Source organism: Columba livia, chromosome 3, assembly GCF_036013475.1.
Source record: "Columba livia isolate bColLiv1 breed racing homer chromosome 3, bColLiv1.pat.W.v2, whole genome shotgun sequence".
Taxonomy (NCBI): Eukaryota; Metazoa; Chordata; class Aves; order Columbiformes; family Columbidae; genus Columba; species Columba livia.
In genome coordinates this window covers 92,393,379-92,411,047 of record NC_088604.1, presented here as the reverse complement: position 1 = coordinate 92,411,047, position 17,669 = coordinate 92,393,379, and the positions used below count along the sequence as shown (strand labels likewise).

General features: G+C 41.8%; 1 protein-coding gene across 2 annotated transcripts in view; it reads right to left on the bottom strand.

Moving 5' to 3' along the window:
- SRBD1 (S1 RNA binding domain 1) overlaps positions 1-9,001 on the bottom strand; it is a 130,716-nt gene extending 121,715 nt beyond the window's left edge. Inside the window, exons 1-5 of one of the 2 annotated variants that reach the window (XM_065058195.1) lie at positions 8,869-9,001; positions 7,330-7,462; positions 2,893-3,085; positions 1,482-1,561; positions 961-1,126 (exon numbers count right to left, since the gene is read on the bottom strand). In XM_065058195.1, the coding sequence (XP_064914267.1) occupies positions 961-1,126; positions 1,482-1,561 (246 nt within the window). In that variant the 5' untranslated portion in view covers positions 2,893-3,085; positions 7,330-7,462; positions 8,869-9,001. Of the gene's footprint in view, positions 1-960; positions 1,127-1,481; positions 1,562-2,892; positions 3,086-5,015; positions 5,106-7,329; positions 7,464-8,868 lie in introns of those variants that run through there. The other variant, XM_065058196.1, reaches the window with a different exon arrangement.
- Between the last annotated feature and the right edge of the window lie 8,668 nt (positions 9,002-17,669).

Genomic DNA, 17,669 nt, shown 5'->3' with positions numbered 1-17,669 from the left:
ATTATTGTCCCAAATGATGCCTTTGACTGGCAGGAAAACACCAAGCCAGAAATCAAGTAACCTGCAATATGATATCTTGCATGGAGGAAATGATACAAACATACTCAGCACAACTGGATAATTTTATTTAATCTTTCAAATCACAGAAAAGACTTCAATTGGGCTCTCCTTCAGAAGACATAAGCCTACAGCCCTTGCCTCCACCCATCTCAACAAAACACGGCACAGTCAGGCAGAGAAGCACTCTTTGAATGAAGTGCTGGGTCCTGCACAGGAACTGGAACTGAGATTTGGTTTGCTGACATACTCTCTAACCTCGGACAAGCCACACCTTCTTCCCTCAATTTCCCCAGATACCTTCAGAGATCAAGAATGTTTTTCTCAATATGCCACATATGTCAAAACATTCAGAAACATTAGTATAAACCAGAAGGACTGGCTTCTGTCACGACCTGACATCTGATGTTAATCTTTGACAGAAATAACTAACTTCTGACAGAAGTGCATCTTATATTCTTCATAATCAAACCGTGATCCTTACTGGGTCAAACAGCCATGCAAGGAAACATAAGTACGGGCCTTGTTTTTGCTGTGGTACCCAGCTGGTGAAAATGTAGAAGACATCAAAGGTGCAACACAGAAACCAGAGATATTAGAGTGTTTGGTTTTAATTACAGAAAGAAGAGAGGTATTTATTTATTTTTGTTGTTGAAAGAAATGTCCAGGGAAAAGCATGTCCCATTATCAATGGCCAAAATTTTAAAGGAGGGCCCTTAGATTTGGGACACTTGAATACATAACAAAACCATGCCTATCAAATGCATTGAATATTCACAGCAACAGTGGAATCAGATGAGCTGATCAGACTCATACAACTGAGCAAACCAGAGCTGGAAGAATTTTGCTCCTATTACTTGCAAACCACAGTTAATAAAATGTCTCTTTCTTACAGATACTCACCATTTCCTCTTTTATTTCTACTTTCTTGACCTTTTTTCTGGTCACAGCTGACCGTGGAGAAGCAACTTTCTTAGCTTTTGCCTCATTTTTCTTTGGCAATCGAGGTCTCTTGGTGATTTTGCTTTTTGGCTCCCATTCCTCCTCTTCTTCCTCTGATTCAGAGCTCCTGAAAAACAAACAAGTACACAATACTGCTTATAAGAAGAATAATAAAAAAAAATACATAAGCAAGCCTCTCTCAGAGTTTTCTGGCATGAACGGAAGTGAGCAGGAAAAATTACTAGAAAGGCAGGTAGACTCAACAAATACAGGTCTTTCATGCTGTTGCAGAGCTAATGGCTGGTCACCTGTTTCTGTTTGTACAACTGGCAATTCGGTTTCACACTACCTTCACTGTAAGCATGAAGAGCATAGGTAATTCATGGTTTATAACTGAAGTTCTGTGCACTAAAATGTTTTAAAACAACCTCATGTTTAGCATAAGCCTTTTAAAAAAATCCTAAGGAAAAAAGTAATCTTACGAATTGGGAAGTGAAGGTAGTTCATCTCCTGATGTATAGGGTTTGGCTTCAGATTTCACCCTCCTGGGTAGAGATGACATCTGAAACAGAGGCAAGAAGAGAGAAATAGAACATTACGCTGAAGTTGCGTTCTCTTATTCAGCCCTTTAACTCACTGTCAAGTGTGCCCTCATAATGTCTTCACCAATTACAAAAGTTTCCTCTAGAGCAAGTTCAGATTTCTTAGCATCCAAGAATTTAGGCCACAGTAGCACACGTTCAACAATCTTTTCAACTACGCAAACAGACAAATGAACACTATAGCCTCTCAAATTATTTTTCTCTTCAAATGGATGCAACTATCTGGCTTCCATGTAATGCTATCCTAGCAAGAAGAGTACTGGTTCTCAGGCATATTATTGGGTGTCACTTATATACTGTGCCAGGCCTTCCTCAATCAACCTAAAAAGCAGAGAAAATAAAATTAAGATCTAGTAAACTGAGCTTGCATATGGTTTTGATGGGAAGAGGCCTACAAGATTTTCTATTTTGATCTAGAATTTCACCTTTAAAGACCATCCGTTGCTCGGTCCCTTCCAATCCCTTACATTCTGTGAAAACCAACGATTTTGAAAGAGCTGCTCATTAGCACATAAAAAGTACATAAAACAATTAGTAAAAAAGAAGGGCACTGACTCTCTCCTGACACAAGACTCATACCTACAAAAGCTGCATTTCAGTTAATCAGTTATAGAATTTTTGGCAATGGTTGGGCCCATGAATTTCAATAATCATATTTTGCAGTTTTAGTTAAGCGAATTTCAGGCACACTCAAAATTTTACCTGCCAGAAAATTAGAATTAAAAAACTAAACTAAAAATCATCAAAACCTTAAAGCATTTCTGTAACTGTAAAATTCATAAACATATCTTACCTATATCTGGCATAATCCAATCATTCTTCAAGTTCTATTCTCCAGCTCTGGTACCTAAAAATACTTCTTGCACTTTGATGCAGCTGTATCACTGTGATGCAAGCCTTAAAGTCCCACATTTGCACATACAAATGGGTTAAGCGTTTCGCAAAGCGTCATTTAAGTCAAGGGCGAAACGCTCTTTAATCCAGCTTCGTTCTGACCTCTGTTCAAGCACTAGAAGCGTAGCTGTTGTTACAAATGGCTTTCAGCAAGTTTTCCGTGCAAAGCAGCACCAGAATTTAAGTGGCCATTTTCAGCATCACAGTGGGAGGACTATTGAGGTTCACATGAAATAGCAGCAGCTTGCTTACAAAACACTTCCTTGTAGCAATTGCCATGGTCAGTAACAGGTCAGCATTTCTCTGACTGAAATTCCATAATGTGACTGGTAAGAATACAGGTCTACCACAGGAAAACAAATCTTCACAGAACACACACAAAAAAAATATTACACACCTTATTAGCTTCCCAGGTGACTTTTCACTGTCAGTTCTGAGACACCTGCAACTTCAACCAGCCACTCTGCTTCTGTTTTCCTTTGCTCTTTAGAGCTGAATGGTCACTATCATAGTCTTGCACTAATTATATATTTATTCCCATTACCTCAGAGGCATGAAAATAATGTTTCCATTCTAGACTGTACTTTACTCTGTGAATGGAAGAAACAAACAAACAATCAAACAAACATTATTCATATTTGCAACATCAAGATTCCCAGAATTAGGTATCACCCAAGCCAGATGGATCCCTGATCCACTTTTTGCAGGCATTGGGACACTTTTCATGTGGTTAGATTATCCATTTTTCAAACCAGCTGTTTAGCTTACAGTATCATTATCAGTCATGCTTCTTCAGCTTATCCAACTAGGTGGCTGGGTTTTTTAGTATTCCAGGCAATCCTGGAAACTTCCCTGCCAGTTTTAAACACTCAGCACAACACCATGATTGTTTTGGGAAGTACCCAAAAGCCCAGGTAAAAGGAAAGCCTCATCTGGAAGGTCTTTTCTCTGCTAATCTTTCCCTCACACCTCAAGTGGTCAAGGACATGGTCTCAAAATATCTCAACATTTTTTTTGTTACATTAAGATTATACAGTAAGGTTTACTCTTGCCATAAAGCTAATTGCACTTCCTGCCATCCAACACTGGTGACTGATTTAACTCTTTGTATCAGCGTAAGAACAGGAGATTTAGCTCCTAGGTGGCATTTTCCACATTATTTGTGAAAGTATTTGCTCCTACATCCTTAAGGCTGAGTCTACTTATCTTCATACAATGCACTAAATGAAGCAGAATTACCATATAGCAAATATAAAAATGGCATAGGAAAGCAGGAAACAAAATAGAAAGTGATAGGTAGTAAGGTTAAGTCTTTATAGGACACTTCAGTGTTTGTGATTTTTCTTTTGATTTCTTGGATTTCCCATTTTTAAAAATTACATCATCTTTTCAGTGTTTGTTACAGTCCTCCAGAAAGCTGAAGTAGCATCAAACATGTTTGATCCAGAAGATCAAAGAAGACAAAGACAGAATCTGTCCTGTCCCGCTCATCAATATTGTGTCAGTTTTTACAAGTACGTATCGAGTTGGGATTCGCTTCAGATACATGAAGTCCAACTTCACACATATTATTAACCTACTAAATTTTCTTGCAAAGTGTTAACTTTGTTCCTAAAGGCTTTTGTATCTGTGCTTAATTTGAACAAAGGCATGATGTGAACTTAAAGCACAAAACTTATTTCAGGATAACTCTGCATGAACAGACAAGTGATGGTCAGAGGACAAAATGGAATTCTCCAGCTCAAAATAAAAGTGACATGAATATCAAACAAGGCAAAAAAAAAAAAAAAGGAAAGTTATTTCACTGTAAGGTGAGGCCAAGCCATAACCACATCCCCTTCTAATAATGTATATACTAAACTGTGCTTCATATTTGTAGAAAAATAATCTTGCAGTTGCTATATATATTCCTTTTGTTTACAAAGAATATTTTTTTTTCTTCGGATTCACAAAAGTTCTTCTGATTTGATTCCAAATTGCCAGACAGCTCTCTGCTAAATTCTCCCCCTGCGCTGCCTGCGATAGGGTGTGCTAACACCTACAGTAATGACTAAGAAAAACAGTCCTCCTGTGATTCACTGCAGAGGGGGAGGCAGGGAAGAGGATGAAAAAGGAATGAGTCTAAATGCCACTGATGATGATAAATAAGTATTACAGATTTTACTTTTTACCTTTTTTTTAAGCTGAGAGACAGTCCCTGAAGTGAAGCAGGAAGACTCAAGAAGCAGGCAAACACAGTTTGCTCCGCATGGGGCACCTACGATGCTGACTGCACTGACCACGTACAAGGCGATCACACAACCTACTGCCTGCTCCATGTTCTGCTTCTGCTGGGATATGGTCCCCTATGTCACCTGCCTCAAGTGTTGATGGCAAGCTAGGATCAAGACAGTGTGAAATTCAACACCTATCTCCTGTTATATCTTACAGATAGACTGGCCTCAGTGGGAAAACTGCCTCTATCTCTTCCTTCTCCGTCACCTTCAGGTAACCATACTCAAAGTAAGGGCTGGTTCCTACCTTGAGAAAAGACACTATAGCTTGCATAGATCTGTGTCCTCTTCCCAAATCCAGAAAAGTGCCACAACTGCAGAAGAGCCAATTACAAAGCTGAAAAAATTAAGAGTAACCAATTTATCCTACAAGCTCCATTCTAGCAGCTCTCCTCGCATCTGAGGCCAGCAAATTTCCAAGTAACAATTGCTAACACATTTTTTCTTATTTTACGTATATTGTCAGAAGCTTTGCCATAATTTTTCAAGTGTTGCTCTTTGAGAAAGAGTTCTTAACAATCACCTCATCAACAGCACCTTACTTCCATGTCAAGCAACATGAGCTAGGCCCTGTAAACTTTGGCCTTGCCCACATACTTCAGCTCCCAACTCTTGTTTCATTTCAGATCTGTCTGCATATGATCTTTTGCTTCTGTGCAACAGGCTGAAACCTTAATGCTGAACCTTCGCAGTAGACCCTTGATTCCCTGTTCAATGGAATCAAAACACTTTGCCTGTCCATCTCCCAGATGACAGTAAAAAGCATGAAACATCATTGCTTGAAACACCCGAATTCTCTTTGCTTCACACTCTCAGTAACCACTAAAACAGTTACAGCAAGTTCTACCAAAGTACTTCCACATAAAAAAAGAAAGAGAACTTTGCAGAGCTAGTATGCTCTCCAGTGAAGAGTTGAAGCTACTTAAATTTGAAGCTATTGTAGATAAATATACATCTCAGCACTACTCTCCAAATAGTTTGGCATGAGTTTTGTTGGCAGCGTGTTTGTTCCCACCACTTCTATTCTCTGCATCCAATGCAGAGCTCCACAATGCATCAGAGCCATCCTGATGGCTGTAAATACCACGCTTCTCCCTGCCTGTCAGATACTCATTAAAATAAGGCTAGTGTAGTTTGGTGTTGGGCCGTGCCAGGAATGAAAAGAGACAGGGTAGCTCTTGTTATACACTTCCCTGTACAGAATCTTAAGACAGGTATGCACAAAACATACAGCAAGGAAGCAATCATCCCTCCGGACTCTCTCCCCAAATAGGAGTTCTTAGGCTGCATATAGAATGTAAGTAGAGTAAGGCCCTACAGGCCTTATTATGTTAAATAGCAATCCAAGTCTCACTTAGAGACTGATATTCTCTTCAGCTTCCCTATTCACGCAAAGATACAAACTATTAAAAGTAAACATCATTTCTGAATCCAGGCAGCATAATCAACTACTTGCAGAAAAAGAAAGTTTAATGACAGTTTAAAAGTAATTAGATGAAAAAACTCTCTCCTGACCCCCATTCTCCTAAAACCCTAAGAAGCCCAGCACAGGCACAATACTGTTTTGCAGCCCCACCATTAGAGCAACAATTTTCAGAGTCAGAAATTACTCCAGGAATCCTAAAAGACTAGGAATCGTCTACAAGACACTTTAGAAAATAAATGCATTTAATAGTTGAAAGCTGTAGAAAATACTATATTTCCACAGTACGACCAAACAAATGCCATTACAGCAAATTTAAATCTCATAACCTTACTACATTAAATCACATAAACAGATAAATATAGATCTGAATGCCAACAAAGTCTACTGCACTTTACAACTCAATCAAACAGATTCTTCTACGTAAAGGTAGACTATTTTAAAAAATTAAAAAAAAAAAAAAGAATCACAGAACCAAACACACACAACACCACCACCACAGGTATACTTGGAAATTATGTTCATTTCAGTAAGTGTGTATGTGGGGGAGGGGGAAGAATAATAATAATAATAATAATTAAAAAAATATATATATATTTATCTCCAATAGAAAAGGACACGGAAACTTCTAAAGCTCTTCTCCAGTTAAATCTCAAGTAATGTGTTCCTTCCACAAAGGAAATCTGTCTATGCAGGAAGCTCCTCAAACTTGGCTCTGCAGCCTCTGCTTTTCTAGTATGAATAAAATAGCAAGTATAACAGAATTTTGCATTTTAGCTTCTCCTTAAATCACACAGTACTAGCCAAATGACAGTTTATTACAACACCAAGCACCTGGGGCAGGACATAAAAGTACTACGAATACCACATGACAAGTGAATTTCAGACCATTAGTAGCAGCGGAACAGTCCACTTCAATAATTATATGTAGGCACTCTACAGTTTAAGACACCTCCATTGCATGCTACAATAACATCCTAAGAAGAAATCAAAGTGAGAGCACAGTGGCAGCAGCAAAGTGGAAAAAACGCTACACAGACCAATGGTAGGGTCTTGTATGGAAACTGTTCTTTCACTCCAGAAGGTTTTTGTCACCTGTAACAGCTAAGTTATACTTCAAAATATAAATCCAACTTACTGTAATCCTCTCGAGGTTAAAACCTTGGAGAACTCCCAGACACTTTTGCTGAAAGGAGCTGATGCAGCCAATTTCCAAGGACTTTTCCTGCACAGACCCAGTCAGGACACACATCAGGAGACTCCAGTGCTAACTGGAAAATTACAGCCACAAAGAATGTGAGAGACATATAGGGTACACACATACAGCAAATCAGTCCCCAATGCTAATCAGAAAGGAAAATGTGTAAGACTAGCAGGAATACCACCTACTGCTACTGCCTGCAGAAGTATCATCAAAAAGGCAAACCACCAAGGCTGTGACCTTACAAAGCACACTCCCTCCAGGCCTGTTCCTATAACTCGCAGTCCTGCTGCAGAAAAGGAACAACCTGCATTATGCAGCAGCCTGTGAATCAATCAGAAGAGGTGTGCACAGGAAGGCGGGAGAACGAACATGCCTTTTTTTAAATCACTCATCTCAAACCACCTATGAAAACTGACATTACCAGGAGTGAGGAGCATACTGCTTCAGATTCAGGAACAGATTGCTACACCTTTTCTCCAATCCACCAAACTAGCTGTACAGTAACACTCCTGTCCAGCTTAATTAGGTGGGATGTCTTCACTCCTGAGTGAAACAGAAGATGCACGTCTGTACCACAGCAGTTTATCACACCGATAACACTTGTTTCAGAGACTTGCAGACACAAAGGGGACTTGAGAGTAAAGCGCTGCTTCTTGCTTGGTGACTCACTCCCAACCAAATCACTGCTTTTCGGACCAGAAACGTGACCAGGCTTAAAATACACTTTACGTACTTGAAAGCTCTATCCTTCCCCATACAGCACTGCACTTGCCTCAAATTTGCTGGCAGCATTCAAGAGGAAGGACCCATTGAACTGAATTGCACCCCAATGCCAGGGAAGAGCACCAGCTCCTGGACAGAATCACAGAATGTTAGGGATTGGAAGGGACCTCGAAAGACCATCCAGTCCAATCCCCCTGCTGGAGCAGGAACACCCAGATGAGGTTACACAGGAAGGTGTACAGGTGGGGTTTGAATGTCTCCAGAGAAGGAGACTCCACAACCTCCCTGGGCAGCCTGTTCCAGTGCTCTGTCACCCTCACCGAGAAGTTATTTCTTCTCATATTTAAGTGGAACCTCTTGCGTTCCAGTTTGAACCCATTACCCCTTGCCTTACCATTGAAGCACAGGAATAAGCCACCTCGCACGCCCCTAAGGAACACGCAGACCCTCCCGCCCCAGCTCCATCCCGGTGCGTGTCCCAGCACCCCCGGGCGCTGCCGCCCGCGTCCGCGGTCCCGCTCACCCACCCCCGCGGCTCCCGCACAGCGAGAGGAGCCCCGAGCAATCCTCCAGCCGCCACGGGGAGGAGGCGGGGAGCAGGAACGGCGGCCCAGGAAGAAAATGGGTCGAGACAACAGGAAGCCCCGCTTGCGGGCGCCCGGCACAGAGGGCGTAGCGGCCGGCGCAATCCCGCGGGCGACTGCCCGCCCTGCCCCACCCGGGCCCGGCAGAGGCTTCTGCAGACATTACCCCCTGCTGCCGGCTGCCGTGTTTGAAAGGGCCGCCAGGGCAACCATGGCGGAGCCGCCCGACGCGCCGCGGGGAGGAGCAGGAAGCGGCGGCGCTGCAGGAAGCGGACACCGGAGGGGGGCGGAGGCAGCGGCAGCCACGCCTACTGCCCCGCCCCACACCCACCGGCCCGGGGCGATGCCCGGGACCGGCGGGTTCCCGGGCGTGCCCGTGGGTTCTCGGGCGGTGCCGGTGGAGCCGGGCAGCTCTCAGGGCGGTGGTGCCCATTGCTCTCTCGCTGCCAGCAGGCCCCACCTGGGCATGTCGAGCTGCTGCCGTCAGGTGGCGCTGGGCGCCGGAGCGGCGGCCGGGACCCGGTGGGAGGGGAACAGCCTGGAACATTGTGTCCAGTTCTGGGCCACTCGGTTCCACAAGGACAGGGAACTGCTGGAGAGAGTCCAGCGCACGGCAACAAATACGATGAAGGGAGTGGAGCATCTCCCTTATGAGGAAAGGCTGAGGGAGCTGGGGCTCTTTAGCTTGGAGAAGAGGAAACTGAGGGGTGACCTTATTAATGTTTATAAATATGTAAAGGGTGAGTGTCAAGAGGATGGAGCCAGGCTCTTTTTTGTGACAACCAATGATAGGACAAGGGCTAATGAGTTCAAACTGGAATGCAACAGGTTCCACTTAAATATGAGAAGAAACTTCTTCTCAGTGAGGGTGACAGAGCCTGGAACAGGCTGCCCAGGGGGGTTGTGGAGTCTCCTTCTCTGGAGACATTCAAACCCACCTGGACACATTCCTGTGTAACCTCATCTGGGTGTTCCTGCTCCAGCAGGGGGATTGAACTGGATGATCTTCTGAGGTCCCTTCCAATCCCTGACATTCTGTGATTCTGTGAGCAGCCATTTGGGACCAGGACTGGTTGCCAGGGATTAAAGCAGTGATGGCATGTGGCAGTGGCCGTGGGCTCCCCTTCCCCTCGTGTTGGTGTCGGTTAGCTCTCCCTGAGGTGTGGGGCCGGTAAAGGGGTGCAGGCCATGTGGCAGCGTCCCAGCCGCAGGGCGGAAGGGTTGGGGACCTTTCATGTAAACTAAAGCATGGAGATGCGAAATGTCTCGGTTCTCTTCTTGGTTGACGGAAACGTTTCCACTAGCCAAAAAAACTCCCATGTAAAGAAAGGTTTTGGTTTTGTTTGTTTGGTTGGTTGGTTTTTGCATGGCTATTGTGAAGCAGAAATAACTTGTGTGAGGCTGAGATGCTGTATCAGAGGTGACCACAGAAGACAATAGAAATAAATATGTGCCCTTTCAGCCCACTGAGTACAAAGGAGCATCTAGATCCAAATATATATAGGATGCTCCTGTTCCTTTACCCATGCAGACAAGAACTTGCATCATTTTTCCTTATAACTATGAACATTTGCACTCTACTGCTAGAAAAAGTGTCCAAGTGTGAGTTGCCCATCTTTAAGTTCCATATAAAGTTATGCATCCCTGTGACCTCTGCATCTATTCCTTTTTCGTCTGTATCTACTAAGTTAACCTCCAGCAATGATCCTGTGAAGTCCATCTCATGCATAAAGTTTAACGGGTGCTGGTTTCTGGAGCCATCGCTAGAAGAATGAAGCAAGTAGGCTGTTACATTAAAGCTGCCTTTCGAGCTTCCATTACCCTAAAAGGCCTTCTGCTTTGTATCATAAATATTTGTAACTTGTGGTCATAACTACCAGCCAGCTGTCCTCCAGCCTTGGAACGGCAACATCTTAAATGTAACTAAGGTGTAATAAACTTAAATAATTCGTAATTTTTCATCTTGACTTCATAATAAATGTATGTTTAACAGTCTGGAATGAATTGAAGCACAATAATGTTCAATGCAGTCTCTATCCGTGAAGTTTACCTGACCTCTACAGCTTTTAGGGGCCAGGAGAGAGACTTCTGCACATACTTGTCTTTATGCATGGGGTTATATCTCCGGTGCCAAATCTTCAGCTGATATAAACTATCACAGCTCTGTTGATTTAAATAGGGCCTGTGATTTACACAAGTTGAGAATCTGACTCACAGACCTCAATAGGACTGTTCACATGTTTAAAGGTAATCGAGTGTGTAAGCGTTTGCAGGCTCAAAGCTGATGCACTTGGAATTTTGTCCCAGTAAGAGCTGAGCAAAGGGTAGTTTAGTCTAATTCTAGGGAAATATCACTTGCTAAGGCTGAGCTTTTGTAATTTAACCAGCTAATGTCATACATATGAAAGCATGTTAGAACCTTAGACAGTTTTGCAGCTGAAACATAGTCATTTGTAAAAGTTAAGGTTCTAATTTTTTTATATTCAGATCAGATGCTGCTCTTATGCTAGTGTGAAAACAACCTTTAAATATAGGAACTTGGTGCACTATATATAACTAAGGACAAAAAGTTGTGACTATAAATACCTTCAAAATAATATTTAAATACTTGGTCTGGCTATATTTTGTAATACAGTGAAACTTTGCAGAATATAAAAATACTGCCTGTGTCATCTGACTCCTTTGATGCACTGCATTAAAATTCCTATGCCTAAGTACATATCATGGAGTCAGCTTTATTTCTTTTCTATTAATAGTTTGAAATTAGGTCACTGTTCTTGTAAAGATGGGCTAAGCCTGTACAACTGATCTTATAGAAGTTACCTATATATTTTTTTTTGTTTGGTTGGGGTTTTTTTTGGTTGTTGTTGTTGTTGTTTGGTTGGGGGGGGAGGGTGTTTTGTTTTGATTTTTTCCTCATGCTCCCCTACAGTGACACTGTTCCTTATCTATAATCAGTAATTTTACAGTCTGTTCTGGCATATGTATTCTATGCTGGCAGGTTTTTTTAGATTTGTTTATAGTGACCCCTGCTGCAAAAGATTAAGACTGACATTTCTTTAAACCTTTAAAAAGGCATTTACCCAATTATTTCAGAGCTCAGTTCAAAAGAACCAACCAGTTGTAAATTCAAGTTAAGTATATAAAATTTTAAACTCCTTAATTTGGATAATTTTCAATAAATCTAGTTTAATCGTACAAGGCTTTTTCTCCCTCTCTTGCACGTGTAGGATTTACTTTCTAATGCAATGCAATATAGTTAGAACGTGTCCCACATGTAATGCTTATTCCTTGCATTATTGTTCTTTGATAAGGGCTAACTTGACACCAATAAATCATGGTCTGAACTGCTGCATATTAATATTTTAAGAGCTCCAGTCAGGAAAGCACATGCTTACGTTTATCTCTATTTGGGATAACAAAATAGTAAAAAAGCAGATTAAAGCATAAGACTAAGTTTAAACAGAGATTACCCCTCTGGTTTCAGAAGGATTTAAGTGTTGCCCTGAACAGAATGCTTTCTCAAGCTCGTGCTTAAAAATTCTTCAGCATGAGGTGTGGTTATGTGCCCTTTTCGAAGCAAAAGATGCCCCTGTGCTCCGTACTGGCCGAAAGCTGGGTCGCTGTAGCCGGGGCAGCACCGAACCAGAACTAACATGGACTGCACGAGCTGCAGCTTCCTGCAGTGATGGCTTCCTAGCAGGCTGCAGGCTGGACAAAATAAGCTTATACTTGCTTGCAAAAGACGCTCCAGGTGTAACCATGGTAAAATCTTGTATCTGTATGTCAGTATAAATGTCACCATGCAACTATATATGCTGGTTTTTTTTCTAAAGCTATGTTTCAAGAGTGTTATTTAGGCTGCAAAGTCAAGCAAACAGCCACGCTTCAGACTCCCAATGTCATCTTTATACTACGCTTTGTGCAAATACTTCCTGATGAAGTGAGTCATCCCACGGAAAATTGTGAGACTGTCTTAGTGAAATAATCACGGAATTAAAATCTGAGGAGGAATCTGAATTGTCCCTTTTCCCCTGCGCTCAGTTCTTTGTGTTGCATTCTCAGTAGCGTTCTCACACAGCTATGTGCAATTTCATAGTCTGATATAAAGACGAAAGCTAAACTGAGTGCAGTTGTCCCATATCCTATTATACCAGTGGGAATTGAATCCTGTATCTTTTCCACAGTGGCCATAGTTCAATATAAAGCCAGTCAAATTTGTCATTTTAGTGTAGAATGATGGATTATAGGTCCTAACAGTGGTCAATGGGAAGAAACTCTGCAGAGCTGCATTTCTTTCTCTTCTTCTGGAAGCTGGAAAATTGATGCCACTTGAAGGGTCAGGAAGGGAGGTGAGCCAGTGGGGAAATGTGCTGGGTCTTCCTCTCTCCTCCTTGAGAACTGGAGGAAATTTAGTCTTTTGCAGTGTTCCTGAAATTTGCCATTGGGGGCAGGTGGTGGATTACTTGTGGTGCGAGAGTGCAATCTGGTACTTGGCCCCATAGCAGGAATGTGCTGACGGTTGTATGGTCTGTGCTCAGGCTTCATAAAGAATGTAATCCATACTCCTGTTTTCCATCTCAGTGCTTTGGCAGCTCATGGGTTAGCTTCTTCTGCAGCCATTACTGCTGTGCTGGTGATGGTGTGAGCTGAACCTTGAGATGTTCATGTGTTTTGTTATCATCCTGGCAGACGGACAAAAATTTCCATAGGTGTGCAACTGGGAGAAGAGAATTGGTGATTTTTAACAGTCTGTTTCTCAACAAAAGGTGACAACATGTAATGACATAAAGGTATATGTACATGGAGGAGGCTAGAAAGACAGGAGAACTCTGCTGGTGCTCTTAGCTTGTCAAACACTGCAAGGCCCCAGTCCAGAAGTAAGATAACTACATGAATCGAAGCTAATGAGCACTGCTGAGAGGCAGAGTATGCTAGTTTGGGCATAGTGCCATGTTAACATGACTCTACATCTTCTAAACCCAAGCTAGTTTGTCTGGGCAGCTCAGAGCATGAGCAAAGCTTGCCTGACTCTGTCTGCACCTGTCTGCATGGCCCTGCAAAAGAAAAAGGAAGTAGTTTCACAATTAATTAACAAAGGCCTTTTGCAAACAATGCAGGCATAAGAGCATCTGCCAAAATAATAATAATTTTTAAAGTCCCACTTCAAAACCTCCTCAATTTCTCTTTGTCTACAAGGCCTAGAAGAACATGGCCAGTGTTAAGTCTACTGTCCACCTTGCCAATGTGCTCTCAAAGTGCTTTTTGTAATCCCCATCTTCCTGCCTCTTATTTATATTGAAAGGTCTCTGAGAGAAAGACCATCTCCCTGTGTTTGTACAAAAATACAGTGTGATGACATCCTCATCTGTTCCTCTGACTTCTAAATGCTGTTGTATGCCCAGCACTGATATGGGTGATCTGTATTAAGTAACCATTTGGTTTGGGACTGATAGAAATATCAATCAGCAGAAGCTGAGCTCTGTCAGGAAATAGTTTGCACTGCATTCATATTTTCTACTTGCCAGCTGGACAAAGCACCAATATCTTTATTTTGTGTGGTAGTGCGCACTTGTAAGTGGAAGGTCCATATCACTGTTACTTCTGCTACTCCTGCAAGCTTATCACTTTCATCAGATATAATAGTGATATACTACCTTTAGTGTATGCCCTGCCTATCCAGAACACTAATGTGACATCCACTGCTGCAGACTGAATGCCCTACAGCCTTTACAGTACTTATCACGATGCCTTCTCAAAATGAGGCTCCTCTATGCTCAGATCCTAAGTTCAAGTTTGAAGCAAACACTGCAGTCAAGTTTCCTTAGCCCAACACCTGCTGAATCTACTGGCCATTGCTGTGTAATTGCTCTGTACATGTTTACAGCAGCTCTTCTTTGTGTGTGGATGACACAGGGTGCATAGTCCATATGATGTAGAGCCCCTAGGCATGTGTAGGCTGAAATACCCATTTTCAGAGTGTGTTTGAAGAGCTTCTGAATTGCTCCAGGAAGCACTGGTGTTTATCCTCGCAGCGTTGTTTTTCCTCTGTTGGGAAGGATGAAGGCACAGACAAATTATGTGCCCTGTGCAAAGGTAGAGAACTGTATCCTGCATCTTCAAAATCCATTGGTATTCCATAGGTCATCTGTTAACCATACAGCTGTGGAGAGGAAGATAGTGTGGCTCTTCTCTCAATTGATCCAGCAGCTGTTTTGCAAAATTGCTCTTGAAGTTCTGTTACATGCCAATATGTCCAGTCTATACATAAGGGAATGGAAAAATAACTAAATCTCAGAAGGAAGGCAAGGCATACTAAAGGATATTTAGGCTGAAGTGTAGACTATTGTTCCTGGATTACTTCATGCATCTATTTTAAAAGAAGATCTCTTCAGAACCAGAAGCGAACAGTGGCTTAGGGATCGTTAGAGGACAATTCTACTTCTGTAGAGGTCAGTTCTGATTTCTGTAAAAAGGCTCAAGATTATAGTAAACTCTTTTCTAGGCTGCAACAGTTTTTTGGAAAAAGTCTCATTTTGAGGAATCAGACCTAAAGTACTTCACTCAAATTTAGTCCACTGAAATAGCAAAACCCATTATTGCTGTACTCTTCTCCATATAAAAGCATTTATTATCTTTATTTTACCCTATATATACACACACACATATATTTGCCTATCAGCTCTCTGCATGCGGGACTAGGACACCTCAGAGGCAAATCGAAGTCGTCAGTTCCCTCTGCTGACTCTGCGGAAGTGCCCAGGTCAGGACCTTCAACAGCCACAACGCCACATGTCTTGTTATAGAGGGACCGAATCCATCACTTCTGAAAGCAGGAGATGAAGTTGCCAAGTGGAGGGGCCTCAAAATCTGTCCATTATTCCTGTCTGTTCGAATAGCAGCTTAAGTGCTTACAAATTGATCTGATGCTTTCGGCAAGCTATGAGAAGGGCTTCGGTCTAGGGAACATTAATCTGAATCTCAATTTCCTTCTCAACTACAGATGTCCTCTGTGACCTTCGGTGAGTGACTCTTTCTGTGCCTCGGTTCCTCATCAGTAAAATGGGCTACTAATACCGTTTCCTAAAACAGTGTGTGAGGATAAATAACAACTATGGTATGCTTGGGCATTATCACATAAAGGGTGCTGCATAAGAATCCTAGATTTTAGTAACCATAGATTTTACAGGAAAATTCCTGCCAGAAAAATTTTGACCAGTCCCAGTCAGTGCATGGACAGTAACAGTATCTGATGTTTGTCATGTTCCCTGCTTGTCTGTTACTTACTGACACAACAGTTTATACAGGTATACTTAAACAGCTCTGACCAAGCAATCTGTGGATAATTTAGAAACAAGAAAGTTTGTGTATAGTCAAAGTGTAGTCATAGTACTAGACAACATGATATAAATCATCATTTAGAGAAGTTCTTTGTTTCTCAGTCATCACTTCCTCTCTTTTCCCATCCTCGAAAGCAAGTGGGTGCCTTAAAATTCAGAAGGCCTTAAGTGGGGTTTTATGCATGTGGCAAGTCCACACAACTGTAAAGATGAAAATAAGAGTCACGTAAGGCCTTTATCACCTCCCTGAAATTCCACCATCTTCAGCAGAGTTGTGGCTGCAGGTGGATTAGCCTGATCCTAGGTGAAAGCTGAGGAAGATGCAGCTCTTGGCTGCGGGGAGAGATGTGTTTTCCTTTCAGATACAGCCCTTCTGGAACTGGAGATGCCAGCAGCAGCTGGACCATGGCGTGGCCATCCCCGAGTGAAGTCAGAGATGCTCTCTCGTTGTGGTTGTGAAGTGTGTCAGTGTTTTACTAGCACGGCAGCCTGCAATTCTGTTGAAAGTACTTCAAAAATGGCTCTGTTAGTAGTCCTAGTGACCATTCTTTTAAATAATTACAGTCAGTCTTGCAGATTCACTTGCAACATCTGATCAGTTCGAAGTGTGCACAGTATTTTGTAACCAGGCCAACATTTTGGAAGTAACATAAAAGGAGGTAATGCCTCATCTTTGCTAGAATTAAAGCCATGTTGTTAGGTTCAAGAAACAGTGATACAGCAACCTCGGCTTTAATAGTAGTATCAGGCCTAGAAAATGGGCAGTTTGTTTGCTTGCATTTGTCTCAGCTATCCTGCTGCATCGCAGGTCATTCATTCTCTGACAAGAAGTTCCAAAAATTCCAGTGAATAGAGAATGTTGACACATAAAACTTGGTTGCTATTTCTGTAAAATAACTATTACAGTTACTAACTATATATAGCCAGAAGTAATTGCTTCTGTAAATAAAATACCAGTGAACACATTACAAGATTAAAGAGAAACTTTCAGCTTCCATCACAGCTATTTGCCGACTCCTACCCATATACACACGATGACTTTGCAGTCATAGCTCTGCAATGCCACGAGACTTAATTTAGGATATGCTTGACATACTACACTTCCTCACATTCCTAAATGAAGTGTTCTTCCATTAGCTGCTTAGTTCTCATTTTAGCTGGCCACTTCACCTTTCATTGGTGAAGTACAGTCGTTTCACCAAATATACTGCAATTCTTCATTATTCTTACTTTATAGTTAGGATTTATAAATGCATAATAAAAGCTTTAGGAGACCTTGGGGATTTGGATATATTATTTAGAGAATATTATTTTGAAAATCCCACTCTTTTAAAACAGTCTCTTTAAAATGGCAGTTATAGGCAGTAAAAGTGAGATAAATTGCTAGATCAGATGAGAAGTGATCTATCTTAATAAATGCGTGATCAGTCTCTAAGAGGGAAGATGATATTAAGTAGCTTGAATACTGCACTGCTGTAGGAAGCAACACTGGTTAAATACCTTTAAAGGTAGATTTATAGTCATTTCTACCATTTGGTGAAGGAAGGAGTTATTGCACATAAATTGGGGTGCTTTTGCTGGTAAAACTAGAAAGCCTGCTCATCTTTTATACCTTTTATTGGTAGGG